General features: G+C 36.7%; 1 protein-coding gene across 2 annotated transcripts; it reads right to left on the bottom strand.

The window, feature by feature from the left end:
• Positions 1-1,296: 1,296 nt before the first annotated feature.
• On the bottom strand, positions 1,297-18,403 carry LOC103719929 (putative fructokinase-6, chloroplastic). 2 transcript variants are annotated; one of them, XM_008809417.4, is made up of 7 exons: positions 17,941-18,403; positions 16,666-16,883; positions 13,827-14,039; positions 13,487-13,684; positions 13,255-13,392; positions 6,032-6,148; positions 1,297-1,631 (listed from the first exon to the last, which is right to left on the bottom strand). In XM_008809417.4, the coding sequence occupies exons 1-7, from the start codon at positions 18,101-18,103 to the stop codon at positions 1,497-1,499; spliced, it is 1,182 nt and encodes a 393-aa protein (XP_008807639.3). In that variant the 5' UTR covers positions 18,104-18,403; the 3' UTR covers positions 1,297-1,496. The 2 variants fall into 2 exon arrangements, with proteins under 2 accessions (XP_008807639.3, XP_008807640.3); XM_008809418.4 differs by having other exon boundaries at positions 16,666-16,874; positions 17,941-18,329.
• Positions 18,404-18,487: the final 84 nt, after the last annotated feature.

Raw genomic sequence — 18,487 nt, 5'->3', positions numbered from 1 at the left:
TTTGCTGGGTATATCTTGAGTACTTATACAGGATCAAGGAACTCAAATAATACCTTCCGACTAGCCATTTTAGGTGAGTTCTTGGGTTGTTACAAATGATATCAGAGCGGACCCGGCCCATAACCTATGTGCACTAGGGGACACTGCAGCACGGATCCATTGGGGCTGACCACGGACTGATCGTGGTGCTTGTGATTAGATTTGAATAGATTTGAACCCTTAGCCTGACGAGGATGTCAGGGCTTGAACGGGGGGAGTATGTGAGAACCCGTGTGGGCGTGTGTTTAGTCCCACATCGGTTATTTGCTGGGTATATTTGAGTACTTATACAGGATCAAGAAATCCAAATAATAGCCATTTTGGGTGAGGGCCTGGGTTGTTACAAAAACTTAAGTCCATTTAACTCATGATGTGTACCCCAAAGGGTTCGGTTTGGCGCACACATCATCCTATTGAGCTTTTGATAGACTAAATATCACTCCCTAGATACGCCACCTTTCTTTCTTAATCGAAGCTTTAATCAGTAAAATAGTAAATTAAACATTGTAGAAGATAAAATGGCCGACATCCTCGAAGAGGAACCCTAGTTAAAAAGAAAAGGTAGGATCTGCCTCCTATTTTTTAAGGTGAGAACTAGAAAACCTCAATAAAACTGGAATAATAAGGCTATGACTGTTTCTAGAGATGGTTGGAAAGGGTTAGCAATATTAGAACTACCATAATCCTGGAATCAGACCCTCTCACCTTGCTGGTTGAGAGGCTCAGATGGCTTATTTATCACCAACTAGAAATGAATACCATAGGGTAGCAATAGAAAATTCTTTGGCCTTGAATTAGAGAATTATTCAAGAAGAAGAAGAACAGGTTGTTCCACCTCGATAAGTCAAGAATTTCTTACTATTTATTAAATTATCATACAACTTTCAATCTTATTTTTACAATCAAAAACCTACCGAAATATCTCTGACTTTCTAGATTTCTCTGGAAAAAAAAATCTAAAAATTTTGTATCGAAAACTAGGACAAGATCATGATTTTGAATTTTAAGACATCCAAGCATAGCCTAAAGTCCATAGAATTCGAGCAGCAAAGCCACCACCAACTCCTTCCAACTCCCTTCTCCTTTTAAGTCTCCAAGCAACTCCCCACCTAGCATGGGAGGCGTTGCACAGATTTGGGGTCAAGCATACTGCTACTTATGCTAGAACTGCAGGAACACTTAGTTAATTATTTTAATTGTTTGCCCACAGCCATATTCTAACTTATACTTTGTAATGGTACAAGACAAGTATCTATAGATCAGTAAGCATTCCTTTTTATTTAGGCTCTCAACTTTCTGGTACAATGCTGAATCTTTTCAGGAAAAAGAAAAGCTACAACTGTTTTAACCAACAGTTGCACACACATGCATAACATCTGGCCCGCTGATGCTTTTTAATGGAGTCATATTTTGCAAGGTCAGATACAGATGATGAATGGAGTCGATAAGAACTCTCTTTAAGCAACCATATTAACCAAGGCATTCAGTACCGCCTGCCGAGTTGGTAAAGCAGGGATTGCTCCTCTCTCCATCACAGTCAGTGCTCCACATGCATTTGCAAACCTAAGGGCTTCTTTTAGTCGACCTTCATCCTGTCATGATTAAGGAAAACACTTGATAAGAAGCCAGAAAAAGATTCCACCACCAAAATTGTCACTAGTAATCCTTGACCCAACAATTTAGGTTGGCAATAGGGCATTAAGCAGATCGAACTGGATTGGAGTTTGACATAAACCTAAATCCAATCAACATCTAAATCAGGTCAAAAAGTTAAATCCATGCCTTCTCCATTTCCATTTTAGTTGGGTCGGATTGGGTTTAAGACATATTTTATTGATATATTGGGTTTTCAAGATCAAAATGTCTAGGGTAACCAAAACACAAGGCATATGTAACATGTAAAAGTAGTTTCTTAATTATATCATAAATATATCATGTAAAGGAAACAAACAATTAAAACTTGTAGACATAATCAAGAACTCATTTTGCACAAACTTGATAGACGACCACATACCACACATGAATTATCATCGAGGACAAACTCTTTATTAACTACATAAAGTTACAGCTACAAGAAAAATAGGTTCTTAAATACAAGGAGGGCTGTAAAGGTTACTTCGTAATCCATCTCCAATTTGTATTTGAAACGAGTCATATTTTACCTATCCAAGCTAAATCAGATGACTTTGCTTAGACCGGGCCGCATTACTTTCAGGTCAGTTTTGGATTGGTAGCAGGTTGATCTGATTCACTTGCCTAGTCATTGAGAAAAAAACATTGCCTGGTGACAACGTCCGTTAACAACTAGAATATCATGCATTGCACCTCATTAGGGAACTCCATTCCTTAATGCTCACAATAATTTTTTGACTTCATGAAAGCTGTGGGTGGCAAAAAACATCCAATTTCCGAACAAGAATAATTACTTGAATAGTACATCTGCAATTAACTTGAAGCTTTGGCTGCATGATACTACTAGTGAGAAAACCACCAAAACAAAACCCAGTGGTGATAGTTTATAAGATCTAGTGAAGTTCTCCATTCTTGCATAGGTTTCTCTTTATGCTTTTCAGCAACCAAAAGTTTCCTGTTTTGAGCCATAATGATATGATTTGTACAAGCCACAGAAAAACATGCATAGATTGAGTTTAATGAATCACAGCACAAGATCAGCTGACACTGAAGTATTTAAATGTAATCTTTATACTACATGGACTAATTCTAATTAGACAAGGAATCCCTGTCACAACTGCGTTAGTATACCAAATACTCTAGGTTTAAACACTTGGTCTCTCTCTCTCTCTCTCTCTCTCGCACGCGCGCGCGCACGCACAAAAACATATACTTATGCACATACACATATATTGTGTTCGTTTATATATGTGTGTGTATGTGTGTACATATGCATGAATATAAGTACAACTAAGTATGTAAAAAGTATGTATTTATGTATGCGCATAATCATAATACACACAAGGTGTAAAGAAAGGACTTTACACCAATCATAAAATTCAGCTATCCATGTTGCAAATCCAAAATCCAAGCCATGGTTGTAATCTAAAACAAAATGTCTATATATAAAATATCAGGTGGTTCAGAGAATCCTAGCTATCCATCATATCGTCCTAAAATTAACAGATTACATTTTCCATAAACTATATATTTCAAAGAACTTGATGCATAAGGGCTTTCAATATCCGTGAATTTTTTATACAGGCATTTTAGACATCATATTTTACATCATATGGTCCAGATTTTGAGTTTACAACATGGATCATCAAATATCCTGGTGAGCGTAAAGTCCAGCCTTTTCCACATCCCACGTGTTTTACAAACTAACTATATATATCAAGGTTGTTAAACTGCCTAGGCAAGGCTAGGAGGTGGACCCTCTGTATAACCTAGGTAGGTGCTGAGGTGCCTAGGCAGGATGAAAGATATCCAAGCTTTTATTATGCATATGTTTAAACATCTGTATAAATAAGCATTTGCATATATCATATATGCACACTTCTTTCACAATATATAGCATCATGAAACCTGATTTTCATACTTAAAAAGTCCAAATATTAAAATCCTCTAGAAGAAGGAGAGCAGCAACAGCATTGCTCCACTAAAGCAACCAGTAGGCTGTACAATACAGCTAGGCAGTCAGCACCTAGCAAGAAGCAAAAGGCAGAGAAGCAAGAGGATGGCAAGATGCAGCAGCCAACAAGTAGCAGGTCCATGGCCAAAAACCAACCATCAAGGAGGAGGAGGAGGAAAGCAGAACAAAAGGAAAAATTGGAAAAAGAGGCTGAAGAACAGCCAAATGAAGAAGAAGCAAGAGTAAAATAGAAAGAGGAATAAAAACTAGTGGAAGGAAAAGAAAATGAGATTGGTTGAAGAAGAAAAAAACATGAACTTTGCAGTAGTCCTAGCAACTTTGCAGCCACTGCCACCACTTCCAGCTGCTGGTTGACCTTTTGGTAGCCATTTATCAGCTCATTACCTATTACTAGGTTGGTTATAGCCTCTGCTACCCTCCCACATGGGGATCAAATAGGAAAAGAAAATGTGAAAAGAAATCCCTAAAGAAGAAGGTTTAAGCAGGCTTAGCCTAGGTAGCATGGCCAAATTAAGCGCCTAGGCAGCCACCTAGGTGCCTAAGCAGCCACTTTTAACAACACCATGTCCATACATACATCTATAACATCTGTATGCACGTATATGTATATATTCACTAACATAACTCCGCTCATATCGTTCTTCATCCAGCTGCTATTCTCATATAAGGGTGATGGTTGCAGATCTTTATTATGACCTCTTTTGTTTCTGACTGTCAATGTTTGATTTGCATTAAGCTCTGCTTTGTTTTCCATTCAGTTCAGCAGCTCTGTTTAATCATAGATTGAGAATGTGTCAGCTAGACTAGACTGTCTTGTAAGGCAAATTAGTATCTCTGATGACCCCATTCATGTCATACGGATCATCCTTTGCAGTTAGATTATTTCAGTGTTCATTTTTTTGAATGGTAAGCAAAACATTCATTTGTAACAATTTCTGGTACAAGAACCTGGCTCTAGCATACATTCTAATTCTTGTCATCCTCATTGATGCAAGCAAGTTCAAGAGGAAGTTCAGATAACAAAGGACAAACCAAAACATGATCCTCATCCATGACCAATAGGTTTATAGTTTTAACAATAAAAGCTGCAGCTCTATGCCAATTTCTCCATATCTAGGTCATATTGAAATCTTCTAATGATGCCAAGCAATTCCAGAAAATTTTAAGCAAATATATTACATTCCAAGTGAGAACCCATGGCCATTGTAGACAACAAACTGCAATCTCAGAATCCATTTCAATCCATAATTTAATATCGGTGCCTTTAAGCTGAATAATGTGTCTTAAATTTTCAAGGCTCTAAAAAGTTCAATACAGAATATATGATACTTGAAGCAAAGTCTGCCTTGATACATGAGAAATACACATCCATTTTCATCTCTAACTAGACCACCAGAAAAAGGAATTAGAAGCAGTAACTGATCCAACAGAGTTCAGTTTCAGCCACCTTTGAGAAGGTCATTTTCACTTTAGCACAGCAATATTTTTCAATTTGTAATTGATAGGACAATCCCAGTTATCCAATGCACTAATCTCAGAATTCAATATTTCAGTATTGTTCACAGCTGCATGACATTTTGTAATGTATGTCAATTAGTTCATGTTCCTTTTCTTCTAGTGCAACATGCTTATCCTCTTTAAACTTACTCATATATTTTTGTATTTATATATGCTTGAGAATTTATGTTTTAAAATATTTTTGAAGATATACATTTGTCATCTTTCTACAGACTCTTCCTAGGGAATATCATAGTCTCGCCTGGGTGAAGACCTCAATGGACCAAGTGTCAAAAATTCGCAGACTAAAAAGTGGAGAAGAACACCTCAAGCTCTCAAAACAGGCTGTGAGAGCCGGCTGCAATGGCTTATTATCTTAACAAGACTGATTAGAAGAAAAGAGGGAAAAGAAAGAGGTGACCGTACAACATAATGTACTTTAGCTTGCAAACCATCTGTGCATTAAATACTCAAATAAGAATCTAGAACACAAAAATATCAGCATTGTGAACAAGAGTAAAATTGTTAAACACAGATCTAAGCAAAACAAACATGATCACTGCACCTGCAAGATTCAGATTAATCTGCGAAGTGCAACTAGCAATTTATTATAACTGCAAACCTAATCCTTACTTAAGTGAAAGAGTATGTTAAAATCCACTTATAACTAGAATATAAATAATCCAAGTAAAATCTTCATGCACCTGTCATTACATATATTTCCAGGTTACCATGCAGTAACTAAATACTAAGAGAATGTTGAGGGTAGTTATTAGAAAATTCAATACTAACATTCATATGAAAGAAATTACTTAAGGATCATTTGCAAGCACAGTTCACAGCAGCAACATGGTTATAGTTTCAAGCATGGGCTAAAGAAAGTTGTACCTGGAGCAAGGAAACATCAGTGGCTAATTGCGATAATATTCCAGCAACAAAAGCATCTCCAGCACCAGTAGTGTCCACTGCATTCACTTTTAGTCCACTTACCCTTCCACTGAATTCCTACAAAATAAAAAGGCATCAAACATTAATTCTAACTAGATGAGGAAAACACGTAACAGTGCTGAGTAATTTCATCTGAAATTATTTGAATTTTGAAGTATATACGTTAGTCTCTAGCAGTTCTATCCATGTAGTAATTGTGTTAGCCATAATGAAGTGTGCCTGGATTCATAACAAGTGCCAAACTTATATTTATTAACATTACTTATATATGGCTGAACTAGCAGGGCATTTTGGGCATTTGTGGCTTATTTGTGAAGACTTTGATGTCTATTCAGGTTCCTTTGGTTGATTACAATTTACTGAAGTCGTAATAGAGAAGTTGGGAAAGCCTGGTTTAGGAACCATAGTTGGAACACAGGCATTTGTTTTGGTGGTGCATCACAAAAAATGTTTGTTCCAACTTCCAACCATATTATGTTTCTTTCACTGAATATTATCTAATATTGTATTTTGTATTATAGTATACTCATAGTATGTCCAACCAATTCCTTGAAATAAAATGAAAGGATTCAAAAAAAAAAAAAAAAAATAACTAAGGTACGCAGTACCGACCGAACCGACGTACCGGTGGAGACCGATACCGGTTCGGTACCGGTACCGAACCGGTTCCGAAAAAAAAAAGAAAACGCGCAGATACGCGCACGTCCGCGTTATGTCACAGGGTGGCATTAATGCCACTCTATGGCATTAAAAGCCCAGGTGGGCTGCCCCGCGTGGGCTCGCTGTCCCGTGCGGGCGGGCTCGGGGAATCGCGCGCCACGCGTGGGTGCGCGGTTCGTACCGCGTGGAACGCACGCGAGCACGCTGCCCCAGCCTCTCTCTTTTTTTTTCTTTTCTTTTTTTTTCTCTTCTCTTCTTCCCCAACCGCTCTTTTCTTCCCCTCTCTCCTCCTCTCTTCTCCTCTCTTTCCCCCCTTCTCCCGCGAGCAAAAAAGGTCTTCTTCCTCGCAAGGTAGTCTTCTTTCCCGTGAGGTGCTCGGAAGGAAGAAAGAGGCCCGGTAGTCTTCTTCCCCGCAAAAGAGGTCTTCTTCCTCCCTTCAACAGGTAGTCTTCTCCTCTTTCTCTTCTTCTTCCTCTTCTTCCTCTTCTTCTTCCTATTCTTTCTTCCTCTTTCTTTCTCTTTCTTCCTCTGCTTTTCTCTTCTTTTCTTCTTCTTCCTGCAAGTACCGGTGCGAACCGGTGCGTTCACACCAGTACCGGGCTTGTACCAATGTGAACTGCATCGGTTTGCACCGGTACAGGCAAAAAACCGAATTCTATGGCTATACCGTACCGGTGCCGGCCGGGACCGGTACGATATAGGCTGAACCGGTCGGTTCCTTGAGAACTATTACTATAGAGCAGCACACCCTTTTGAAGCTTATTTTTCAATAGAATAGTTTTTAGTATGTTCTTAAAATAGATATTATGGAAATATAATAGTAGTCAATTTAGTAGCATTGATTAGTTCACTCTACAGTGACAAATAATTGGCAATAACATGATATAATTTGATTTATTATTGTTATTATTTTAAAACTTGATATCATTATTCATACTATAAAATCTTATTGTTTACCAATAAAATTTAAATACAAAAGACAACATTTTAATTGAATAAATAGTGAGAAGATTAAGAAAAATGGCTTTATTATTCCGACATATCGTGAAACAATGGCTTTATAACCACATTACTTAGAAATGTGTTATATAACCTAACAATTGCCCTTTGTAATTACTTTTTTTTTCTTAAAAAAAGACTATTATAGTGGTTATTCTAACATTATAGCATTCGTTGTTTTATGTTTGCACAAAATCAACCACTACACTTTACAATGCATTTTCATGTTTCGCATGCAGAGCTCTAACAAAGTATATACATCTACATTTTAATAATGCCATTACATCATTATAATAGGCCTCCAAAAAAATTGTTATTGATTATTGTAATGATCATAGAATTTTATTGTATATACAAATATGATGTAGATTTAAAACAATGATGGCTATATACACCAAAAAATGTATGGTTACAATGGTCAATATTCACCATTATGACAAGAAATAGTAGTTACTAATGACAAATTAACATGTTATTTGTCTAAATCACTGTTTACAGCATGAAAACTCATTTTAACTGCTACTTATTAAATAAATATTATTGTTAACTAGCCTAAAAAATTAAATTCGAATTAACTATTCAGTGAACAATGCAAACAATAAATAGTGGAAGTCATTGAGAAATGCAAATGTGCCATAAAATCTTTTTTTTTCTCAGCAATTTTGTTCCCACATTAGTCTCCAGTAAGCAGTCTTTGGGTCAGTCGTCAGAAATTGAGATGGAACTCATCACCATTAATTTAAAGTGTTTTTTTTCTTTTTTCTAACAGTCTTTGAGGCTTGAGAAGCTGAGATGGGACTCTTCACCAATTGGAACCTGGAACCTCTCAAACCAGCCAGTTACATAAAGTTGGCCAGCCGGTTGAAAGCAGGGTCTTAAATGCTACTTTAAAGCAAGTGCTGTGTGGTGCGTGTAGGTATTTTCCACCTACACATGCAAGTAAGCGTAGCATTCCTCTTGCAAGGGTAGGAAAGAGAAAGGGTTCTTGGATCCTCAGCACCATAAACGCCATATAAAATTGGTCCCTGCATTGGTGTCAGCACCATGAACCCAATTATGGGGCCAAAACCCACCCCTAAATTATAACAAGTGAATTCTTAAAAACCTCTCAACAATATTAAGAATAACAAAAAGATAATAAAAAAGAAAGAAGCTAAAAAGCCTTAGAAATGCGCATCCTCCTGAATCATCCGGACGGAAACCCTTCCCAAGTGACAGGACAGCACCATCCTATAGGCATCCCAACTGGCCCCAGACCAAATACAGGTCTTAGGACAGGGATTTAAAACCTTGACACATAACAAAGTACAGCGTATGTTTTACGAGCAAGCTCATTATATTCATTTGGTTATGTCAATGCTTTCAACATATAAAGCCTGTACTCCTGATAGCAATAAATTCATGAATTTGCTAACTAATCTGAATAGAAATACACAAAACAACCTTTTAATCTCATGATTTTGAATTTTCCCCACACCTTCTGTAGGGGTGTTAATGGATGGCCTGGGTCCAGCCCTACTTCTATGCAGGGTTCCACTCTCGGGCCTAAACATCGCCCAAGGATGATAGGCCCGAGCCTAATCCAGCGCAGGGCATTTTTTCGGGATAGGCTGGATTAACTTTAGGCCCATTTCACATCCTACCAAGAAGAAAATCAAGTCCCTATGATCAATTAACATAGAGGTGGGACCAATATAACATATTTGATTCGACAAGCTTAATCCTTGAACTCCAATATGAAACCACCGCAAGAATATTAAACTACTACGAAAAATCTCTCACTCAAACAAACTTCTCTCTGAACACCAAACCAAACCAAACCTAAGTCAAAAATCTAGAGTAAGGGTTGGTCACCTTCTCTTAGTAAGCCCATTAAAGGTATGGCATCCCACTAAATTTATAGCAAACCTTCCCTTTGGCATAATAACAATCTATGAATCATGGTCTGCCGTGCAGCCACGTACCACTCGATACAGGACATACTGTACCGTACCGAAAGAAAACTGATACGAAACTTCATTTCAAATCGGTACAAGCCCTGTACCGCCTCGTACCGAGGCATATCGAATGACGGTATGCCACCCATACTGTGTACCAGTACCAAACCGGTACGATACGATATGCCCCATACCGCCAGATTCAGGCCAGTACGACGTACCTTGAGAGAACTATTTCGGTACAGAGGTGTACCGTACCAAACCAAACCGAACCAAATCAATAGGGTACCAATACGGTACCCGGTACCAAGATTGCGAACTTTACCTTGAATTATTAAAAAAATCTCGAAATACTCTCAATTTACTATAAGCTGAATAATTCACTAAGTTATTCTCAAGAACAAACTAATCAAGAACTACTGAAATATTCACAAATTATTCATAAATGTTATGATTTGTTCACAAATTGTTCATAACTATTCTAGATGACCTTTATGAATTGCAAACAGATGATGCCATATGTTGCAGGTAGAATCGTCTGTTATTGTTTATTTTTCTTAGCTCTCTAATGCTTGTTTTCATATGAATAAACATATACATAGTTCAATTATCTTACATTCTTTATTTTAGTAATATTTCTAGAATTTCAAATTATCAAAGTCCTTTTTAAACTTTTGATAATTTTGAAATTTTTCTGCATTCTGAATCTTTGCCTCTAGCCACATTCATTCTGAATGCTATACTTGTGACTAAATCAACAAGAACTACGATCTACAGATTGAAGCCCTTTCTTTCCACTTAAGTCATCACACAATAAGAACAAGATTTTCAAGAAGAGCATATCAATAAAAGGTCTTTTTGAAAATAAAATAATTATAATTAAGTTCCTCCATGCTTCTCATGTCAGCATACGGATCTAAGGAATACATAACCTTGTATGGTCAAACTTGTAGCCCATAAGAACAAGCATTAGTAAGGACCATAAAGTGACCAAATGCGTTGACCCAAGTTTACAAGCTAACGCCCATTTGGCATTGTTGTAGATAGTAGAGCATTCTCTAAAGAACCTTGGGCAACGGAGCTTTCGCTAGCAGAGCTTTAATAAAAATTATTTACTGTTTGGTAGCTGTATTTCTAAAGTATTGTGCAACTTTAACATCTATTTGGTAACCAAATTGAGAAAGTACTTTTAGTATCAAGAGATAAAATAAAAGACACTGCATAGTACTTTCAATTATCTAATTGTTTGTACTATAAAAACTGCTATCATGAAGTATTCTTAATTCACAAATTTGACATAGTGTTGGAAGTAAAAATTAGTGAATAGACAGCAAAACAAGAGCTAAAATTTAGCAAGATTGAAAGAAGAACAAGAACAATGGATTTTAGGGTTTGTAAACCACTAACTTCTAAAACAAGAATAAGATAGCTGCTTAATTTGAGTCTAAAAGACTATTTATAATAGGGTTACAGCAACTCTCTAATCCCAACCCTTGATGATAAATAACCCTATCTAATCTTAGCCATACAAACACAATAAAAGTCACATGCCAGTCATATGACAACTTAATATAACTTGAGACATAGTTACTGACCACAAACTAAACTAATCAAAAGAACAAAATAAAAGTAGCTAATTAAGCAAACTCCTTGGATGCTCCTGCATTAAAATTATTTATTTTGATATTTTAATCTACATAATATAATAAATAACAAATTTTTATATTTATTATAGAATATAATAATATCTCTATAATATTACAATTCTACTATTATAATATAATAATACGAAATTGGTATTTTAATCGAATATTACAATAGTAATATATTATAATATTATTATAGTATAATATTATTGTAGCATAATAGTATTGTAGTATAATAGTATTGTATTACTATAATACAATACATATTATATTATATTGTACTATCGAAACTATTATTATAAATTATTGTTAATCTGTAAGTTATTTTTTATATTTTGATCTTAATAATATAATAAAATCTTGATTGCATGAGTATGGCATAAAAATACCAACTTAAATGATTATGGCAACAAAAAGTTTTTAAACTAATTTTAAAAAATTCCATTGCCAAGACTCAAACTCAGGTCTCTCAGGTGAGTTTTTGCCCAAAAGCTCCAAATTGGAGCTTGTCTCTAGTAGACCATTTTCAACTTTTAAAGGAGCCAAAAAGCTATTTCAAAATTTTTACCAAAGACCTTGAAATCATCTAAAAGAGCTTCTACCTCTCCAAGAAGCAATTTTTGGCCCTCCAAAAGCAATACCAAACTGGGCTTAAGACTAGTAACACAGGATCAAGTCATCAATAAAACATCAAGAAAAAACCAGACCTAGGATTTTCCATCTTATCATGCTATGTCCTAATATCTTGTTGGACAACTAAGTCTCTCTCATGATTAATCACAATCACCCAGTAGTTCCATAATACCATTGCATTCAGATCTGACTGCAAAGTTAGTATTATCAACTCCACAGGTCGTAGTACTCTCAGGTCCAAGGATTCATGTAATTTATCGTGCTCCTAGGTCCAACAAGACAATAAATTATAGTATGCTTCTGAGAAGCAACTCATAATCTGTTGACCACCAAATATAACACCACATATCAATATTCAGGTGCAAACAGTCAACACGTATTGGCCAGAAGAATGGCCCGAGTAGTAACCAGTAGGCATGTGCACTCCACCAAGGTAGCCATGAAAGTGTGATGCCTCAATCACCCTTGGCTATAAGTGAACCTAGCGGTGCATAAAGAGACAATCCTCCCATGAGTCGGTGAATCTGATATCAAGTTGGCTCTTCAGAGTCATGTAACTTATGGATGTTCTGAAAATAACTTAGGCAAATACTCGACGCACATGATCATAATCATAAATGAAAATTAAAAAAAAACACTATGCATGAAAAATTTTCAACAAAACATCCCTCAAAATATTACTTCTAGGGCATAAAACACCAACAAAAAGCACATCGATGAAGAAGATGCTTTAGTGAATGTGAGTAAACAAGGAGTGATTAAGAAATGCAGATAAGCTGGAGCTTAGGAGTTGCATCACAAGGGTAAAATCATGGTAACTGTTACGGATCAAATGATATGATCATGTATGTCATGAAATAGAAAAGACCTAAGGGGTAAGGCAGACTAGGGGCTTGAATTCCAAGTTGAAGAAGGCAGACTTTAAAGTTGTGAGACTATCTTTTGAAAAACTTGCATTCATAAAGCCAATAAACACTAAGAGAATTAAAAAAATATATTGTTGATAAAGTAAAATTGTTACACTCATTTACACATGATAAGCAAATACAGGTAAAATAGCAAATTGACATAAAAAGATGGCTTAAATATGTGATGAAAATTATTATGAGCTCAGATGGTTCATAATATGGAAACAATATTAAATGAAAAATTAAGTTCCATAAATTTGGTTGTCGATGAACATCTTAAATATTTTGTTATTGAGCAAAAGGACTAATGGAATTAAAGCATTATCATAGACAGCATAATAATATATAGATTATATTGATGCAACAAAATTAATCTATACCTTCGTATAATATCTGCAGCCATGTGGGCCCTCAGTGACAAGAACCAACTTCAGATTCGGGTGGAAGAGTTTTCGTACAACTGCATCATCATATGGATCTTCTCCTTTAGTTAAAAAGGAAATTTCTTCTTCACTTACCTGTTTCATAAATGTAACTAAAATCAATAAGTCTCTAAAAGAAAAGAATACAGCGAGATGTTATAGATGCTTTGTAAAACTAAGAGATGGCTACCTTGATAATATCAGCAGTATTCCATATGCTCAATATTCCATCTCTAGCACTCTCTGCAGATGGCCATAGTGGAAGCCTCAGATTTGGATCATAAGAAAGAAGCACTCCAGCATCCTTAGCGGCCTTAGCTGCTGCAATATGTGCTGATTTACATGGTTCAGTGATGAGACTTATAGATCCATAGTGGAGGATCTTTGCCTAACAAAGATGTTATGACAGTAAGTACGATGAATGAAGAAAATAAAATATTCAAATAATCCAAGTGCAAAAAGAATAAAGACAGTAGTAACTGTACTAGAAACCATGAATCTCCTTATCATCACATTTATTCATCATGTACCTTCCTAATGATGTCAAGGTCAAGTTCTTTTTCTTCAAGCAGCATATCAGCACTAGGATTACGATAAAACATGAACTCACGTTCACCATCTTTTCTCAATGTAACAAAAGCCAGTGCTGTTCGAGCACCCGGATCAAACCGCAATCCTTGATTGTCCACATTATTTTCTTTTAAAATATCAGCTAGCATATACCCAAACTCATCTTCACCAACCTGTGCATGTCATTGAACAAACGGAAGATGGGGAGATTTGAGAGTAAGATAAAAAAAACACCAGTTATCACACAGACATAAAGTAAGAACGGTTGATTTACTTCTTTCCATTACAAACATGCATGGAAAAAACCAATCCACAAATTCTGTCACTGTTAGCAAGCACATATGCAAGTAAGAACACCAGGTGGTTATATATGTTAATTGATCTTCAAGAGATCAGCAAACTACCACCAGTTTAATATTACATAATATGCACTATAATCTCATAGAAGCTAGTGGCAAACTGATAAATTTTATGAAGATGGTAAGCATCCTTACAAGCTTAGGCATCAAAAAGCCAATGCGTTGCAAAGGAAACTGGACAAATTGACTGAGAAAAGGAAAATATTAAATTTTATCAACTAAAATATCATGCACGATCAAGTCTTAACACAGCTCCTTAAATTATGAATTGTGCCTTCAAAATGAATCTTGTTGCTACAGAAAAACATTGTCCGATTGGCTCTTTAACCTGAACTAGAGCTATTCCACATCCAAGAGATCTTGGTGGCTTTAAAAAAATCTAGTGCATATGGACATCTAACGTTCATTGACCTGAAAAGAACAATAATTAATAGAAAGTTAATTTGTCACCATCATTTCAACATGTATCTCATCACTCAACCATACAAGATCACCATCATTTCAGCAGCCGGAAGATATTGTCTAGGGTTCCTTGGCCCTGTATAACTACCCAAGATCTACTCAACACACAACCAATGTGGCACTAAATATACACTTGCACGGATCCTCATAGAGACGCCAATTAGTTTGTGGAGTCCTTGACCATGGCCCACTTTGAAATAGCTTGGTGGATTCCAAGCAACAACGAAGCCCTCTTGGCAGCAAGGTAAGAGGCTACTGGTTATTTTTAGATCTTCTAATTCCTAGTTTTAGCTTCTAGTTCCTTTCTTCTTTCTCTCTTCTAGTTTTTTTGGGGGGGATTCTAGCTGATCTTTAATTACTTCTTGTTTATCCCAGAATTAGTTTTTGCATTCTTCTTTCTCTGTTGCTTTGAACATTGCCCAAGCACCATCATTACTTGCATCACTTGTGGCAAAAAAATATGCTTTTAGCATTACAACATGGTTCGATGCACAGAGTTGCCGCAATTGCCTGCAAAGTAGTGTTTCTTGATGCCAAATCACCATTTATAGTTGCTAGATCATCATGCATCTGCTCAAAAACTTTCTTCTTGCATGACATGTTGATGAAGAATATCAATTTTTAAAACCTAATTCTTATTTCAAGGTTCTAAATATCGTGAGATAGGGTCGTCCCAGTTTTTTCGTGGAACCGGATTCCCCTGAACCAACACTTGAGACATTGGAAGCCCCATCCTATCCTAGTCCATCTCTCAACTCATCCCATCCTAACAATCAAAATGATGGGATGCCCTATCGTCCCACCGGCATTTAAAACCTTGCCTTATTTGATAACATGATGAATAGGAAACGAAACAAGACGAAAATAACAAGAAGATCAAGAAAAAGGAAACAGAATAACGTAAAACCCTTTAGCTCTAATACCAAATTTGATGTATGACTAGAAGAGAATTAGAGTTAGAGAGGGGAGAGGAAGAGAAAGGAAATATGAGCGTCAAACCTGACCACAAAAACTTGTCTTGAAACAAAATACTATGATAAAATTGTAAAATACATCAATACATAATGACCCTTATAAATATCAGAACAAGTAAAGAGCATACTTCCTACTCAAAAAGGACTCTCAACCTACCTATTATGACTTAATGACTTTTTTGCATATAGTTTGACACCAAAAGGAATAGGAATGTGAATATTCTAAACAAATCAACAACTTATTTGACATCAATTTTGTTCCCAAAAAATAGTATGTTAACTATATCCTACCAACCACTTTTGAACTCCTAATAAAACAAAAGAGGAAGGTTTTAGAAGCTAGTCGCTATTAATAGTAATGCATCACAAGCAGTGCCAAATAATGGATAGTAATTAAAAAGCTTCCTAAAATGACTCCACTTGATTAAACGGGAAAAACTCAAGATTGAACTAAATTTGAACCATCTATCTAACTTTTAGGCTCCAAATTGCATCTGACCATAGCATTATAGTCGACATAAGCTTAATTAGCATGCCTACATTATATAAGTTTGAGTGCCATATAGGCTCATCACATATGAATAAGTGAAACCAAATATACATTCAAAAGTTTTCTTATTCTTCAGCAAATGATTTATTTCAACTTCGGGAAAAAAATCTATTACTGCAGAATCACCGCAAAATAGAATAACCAGAGAAACTGTTTTCCATAAAAAACTTAGCAGCCTGTCTTTTATAGAGCAATGAACATCCAAACAGGATGTCTCTTATTTTCAGCAGAATAAGAAGTCAAAAAGATATAATCATAACCTTAACCTAGAAATGTGGTAATGCTGATTCTTCATAATTGAACCAACTGGAAGGTCTCAAGCAATACTTAGTTTGTGACCATAAGAAGAAGTCATTATTGACTATCTAAAAGGAAGGCAATCCATGTTTTTCTATCAGTCATTTGCTTATCTAGTAGCAGCAACCAGGCTTCAAGGAAACATTATATACTTTACCTTCCCAATAAAGGCTGATGAACCACCAAGACGAGCTATGCCTACAGCAACATTAGCAGGTGCTCCTCCAGCAGCCTTCTTGAATGCTGGAGATTCAGCTAATGATAAGCCACTAATCGTAGGGACAAAATCAATTAGCATTTCCCCAAAACACACAACAAGTGAAGAATCACTTGTCTCAAGAGAGCTATTGTTGCCTGCAAATGCCCCTGCACAACCTAAGATAACATCCAAAATCAGAGGAAAGAGACAATGAGAAGCTTCAAACATTAAAATTTGAAAAGTCATGCACCCTATCAATCCAGATAAGGTAGCTGATAAGCATGCAGCAAGAAAAAATCAGTATCTACCGAAGGTTAGTATCTTATGTTATAAAAGTGCAGGAGATGTAAAAAAGCACTATCGCGTTTTCAACTCAGTTTGGATACTTGTGAAATGGGATTCCCCATGCTTTCATTTCATTGAGAAGGTGAGATGAACAGAATGATACTATCAATTCAGCACCCCAAGGTTGCTAGATGATATGAAATTGTCAGAATTCTTTCCAGAATTTGGATGTATTAAAAATGCGCTGCCCCTTTAATCAAAAAGCACATTCCTTTATCTTTTATTTTTTCTAACTCACACTTTCTTCCATAGGATGTTTTTCTAGCAAGTAATACCAAGATTATTCCAGATGTCAAACATTCATTGCATGTATAATTGGATTATTAAGATCTAATAAGGAGAAACACATGGAGAAGGTTTCTACCATATTGCCGATGAAAAATTCAGCCTTTGCCACTGAAGTAAAAGTTTGGAGACCGACAGCGTGTAGAGCTCAGAGCATAACAACCTTAAAAAATGAGGTAACATCCAAAAAGATCAAGGTTTCACTCACTTATTACAGAAACCCTTCAAGTTCAGAGTTTCTACCAGCCCAAAGGGAAAAGAAGAGCGAACCCCACCGACTACACATTTGGAGTTCCGTCAGAAAATATGGAGGAACAATCTCTTAACATTAAATTACAAGTCTGGATCACGTAGGATAGTCCTGTTAATTTAGCTACCCGCAAAAAGTTGGAACCTTGAGTGCCCTCATTGTTCAATACGCCTTCCCTTATTAGAAATCTAGCTTTTTATCCATCTCTTTTATCCCAGCAAACTTCTTATAGCTTTCTCAACCCAAGGAAAAACTGCCTTGTTCAAACCTTTCCCACTATCAGATAGATGATAAGGATGGTTAAAAGCAACCAGAAATTTAATGTGATGACCCGATTTAACAAACATTGGTACCTGAAATTCTACAGAGAGGCCGAGGCGAGGAGAAAAGAGGAGGAACAGAGACCGCTCTAACAAATCCCCTTTTAAAACCACCCCTCTCGGACAAGTTCTGGGCACGGAGTCGGGAGTTTGAAGCGAGGCCGGTAAAAGAGCAAGCAACGGCGTGGATAGCCATCGGACGCCTTTTAACGCTCCTCTCCGGTGTCCGCCGGCGACAAGCTTACGGCCCTAAACAGCAAGCTCCGAGGAGCAAATTAGCTGCTTCTGAGAAGTGTAAGGAACTGGGGGAGAAGAGGAGACAGACGAGAGATTGGGAGTGTCCAAGAGCAGGCGGACAAGGGAGCGGGGGGTCCGGCCAAGCCCTAAAACCGCGGGCATCGGATGAGAGCAGCGGGCGCGGCGGAAAGAACAATGCCATTGGCTGGCGTTTTACGTTCTGGACAGGGAGAACATTAACGCGTCTCCGGACCCACCCAACAAGAACAGCATCTGGGTGATCTTGAGCGGGATTACGCATAGCTGTAGGCTCTAGCCCAGGTTTTCCTTGGCCCTGTTTGGC

Source organism: Phoenix dactylifera, chromosome 18 (genome assembly GCF_051530095.1).
Source record: "Phoenix dactylifera cultivar Ajwa chromosome 18, Ajwa_hap1_PhDact_Kaust_v1.1, whole genome shotgun sequence".
NCBI lineage: Eukaryota > Viridiplantae > Streptophyta > Magnoliopsida > Arecales > Arecaceae > Phoenix > Phoenix dactylifera.
This window is presented reverse-complemented; position numbering and strand designations above follow the sequence as displayed.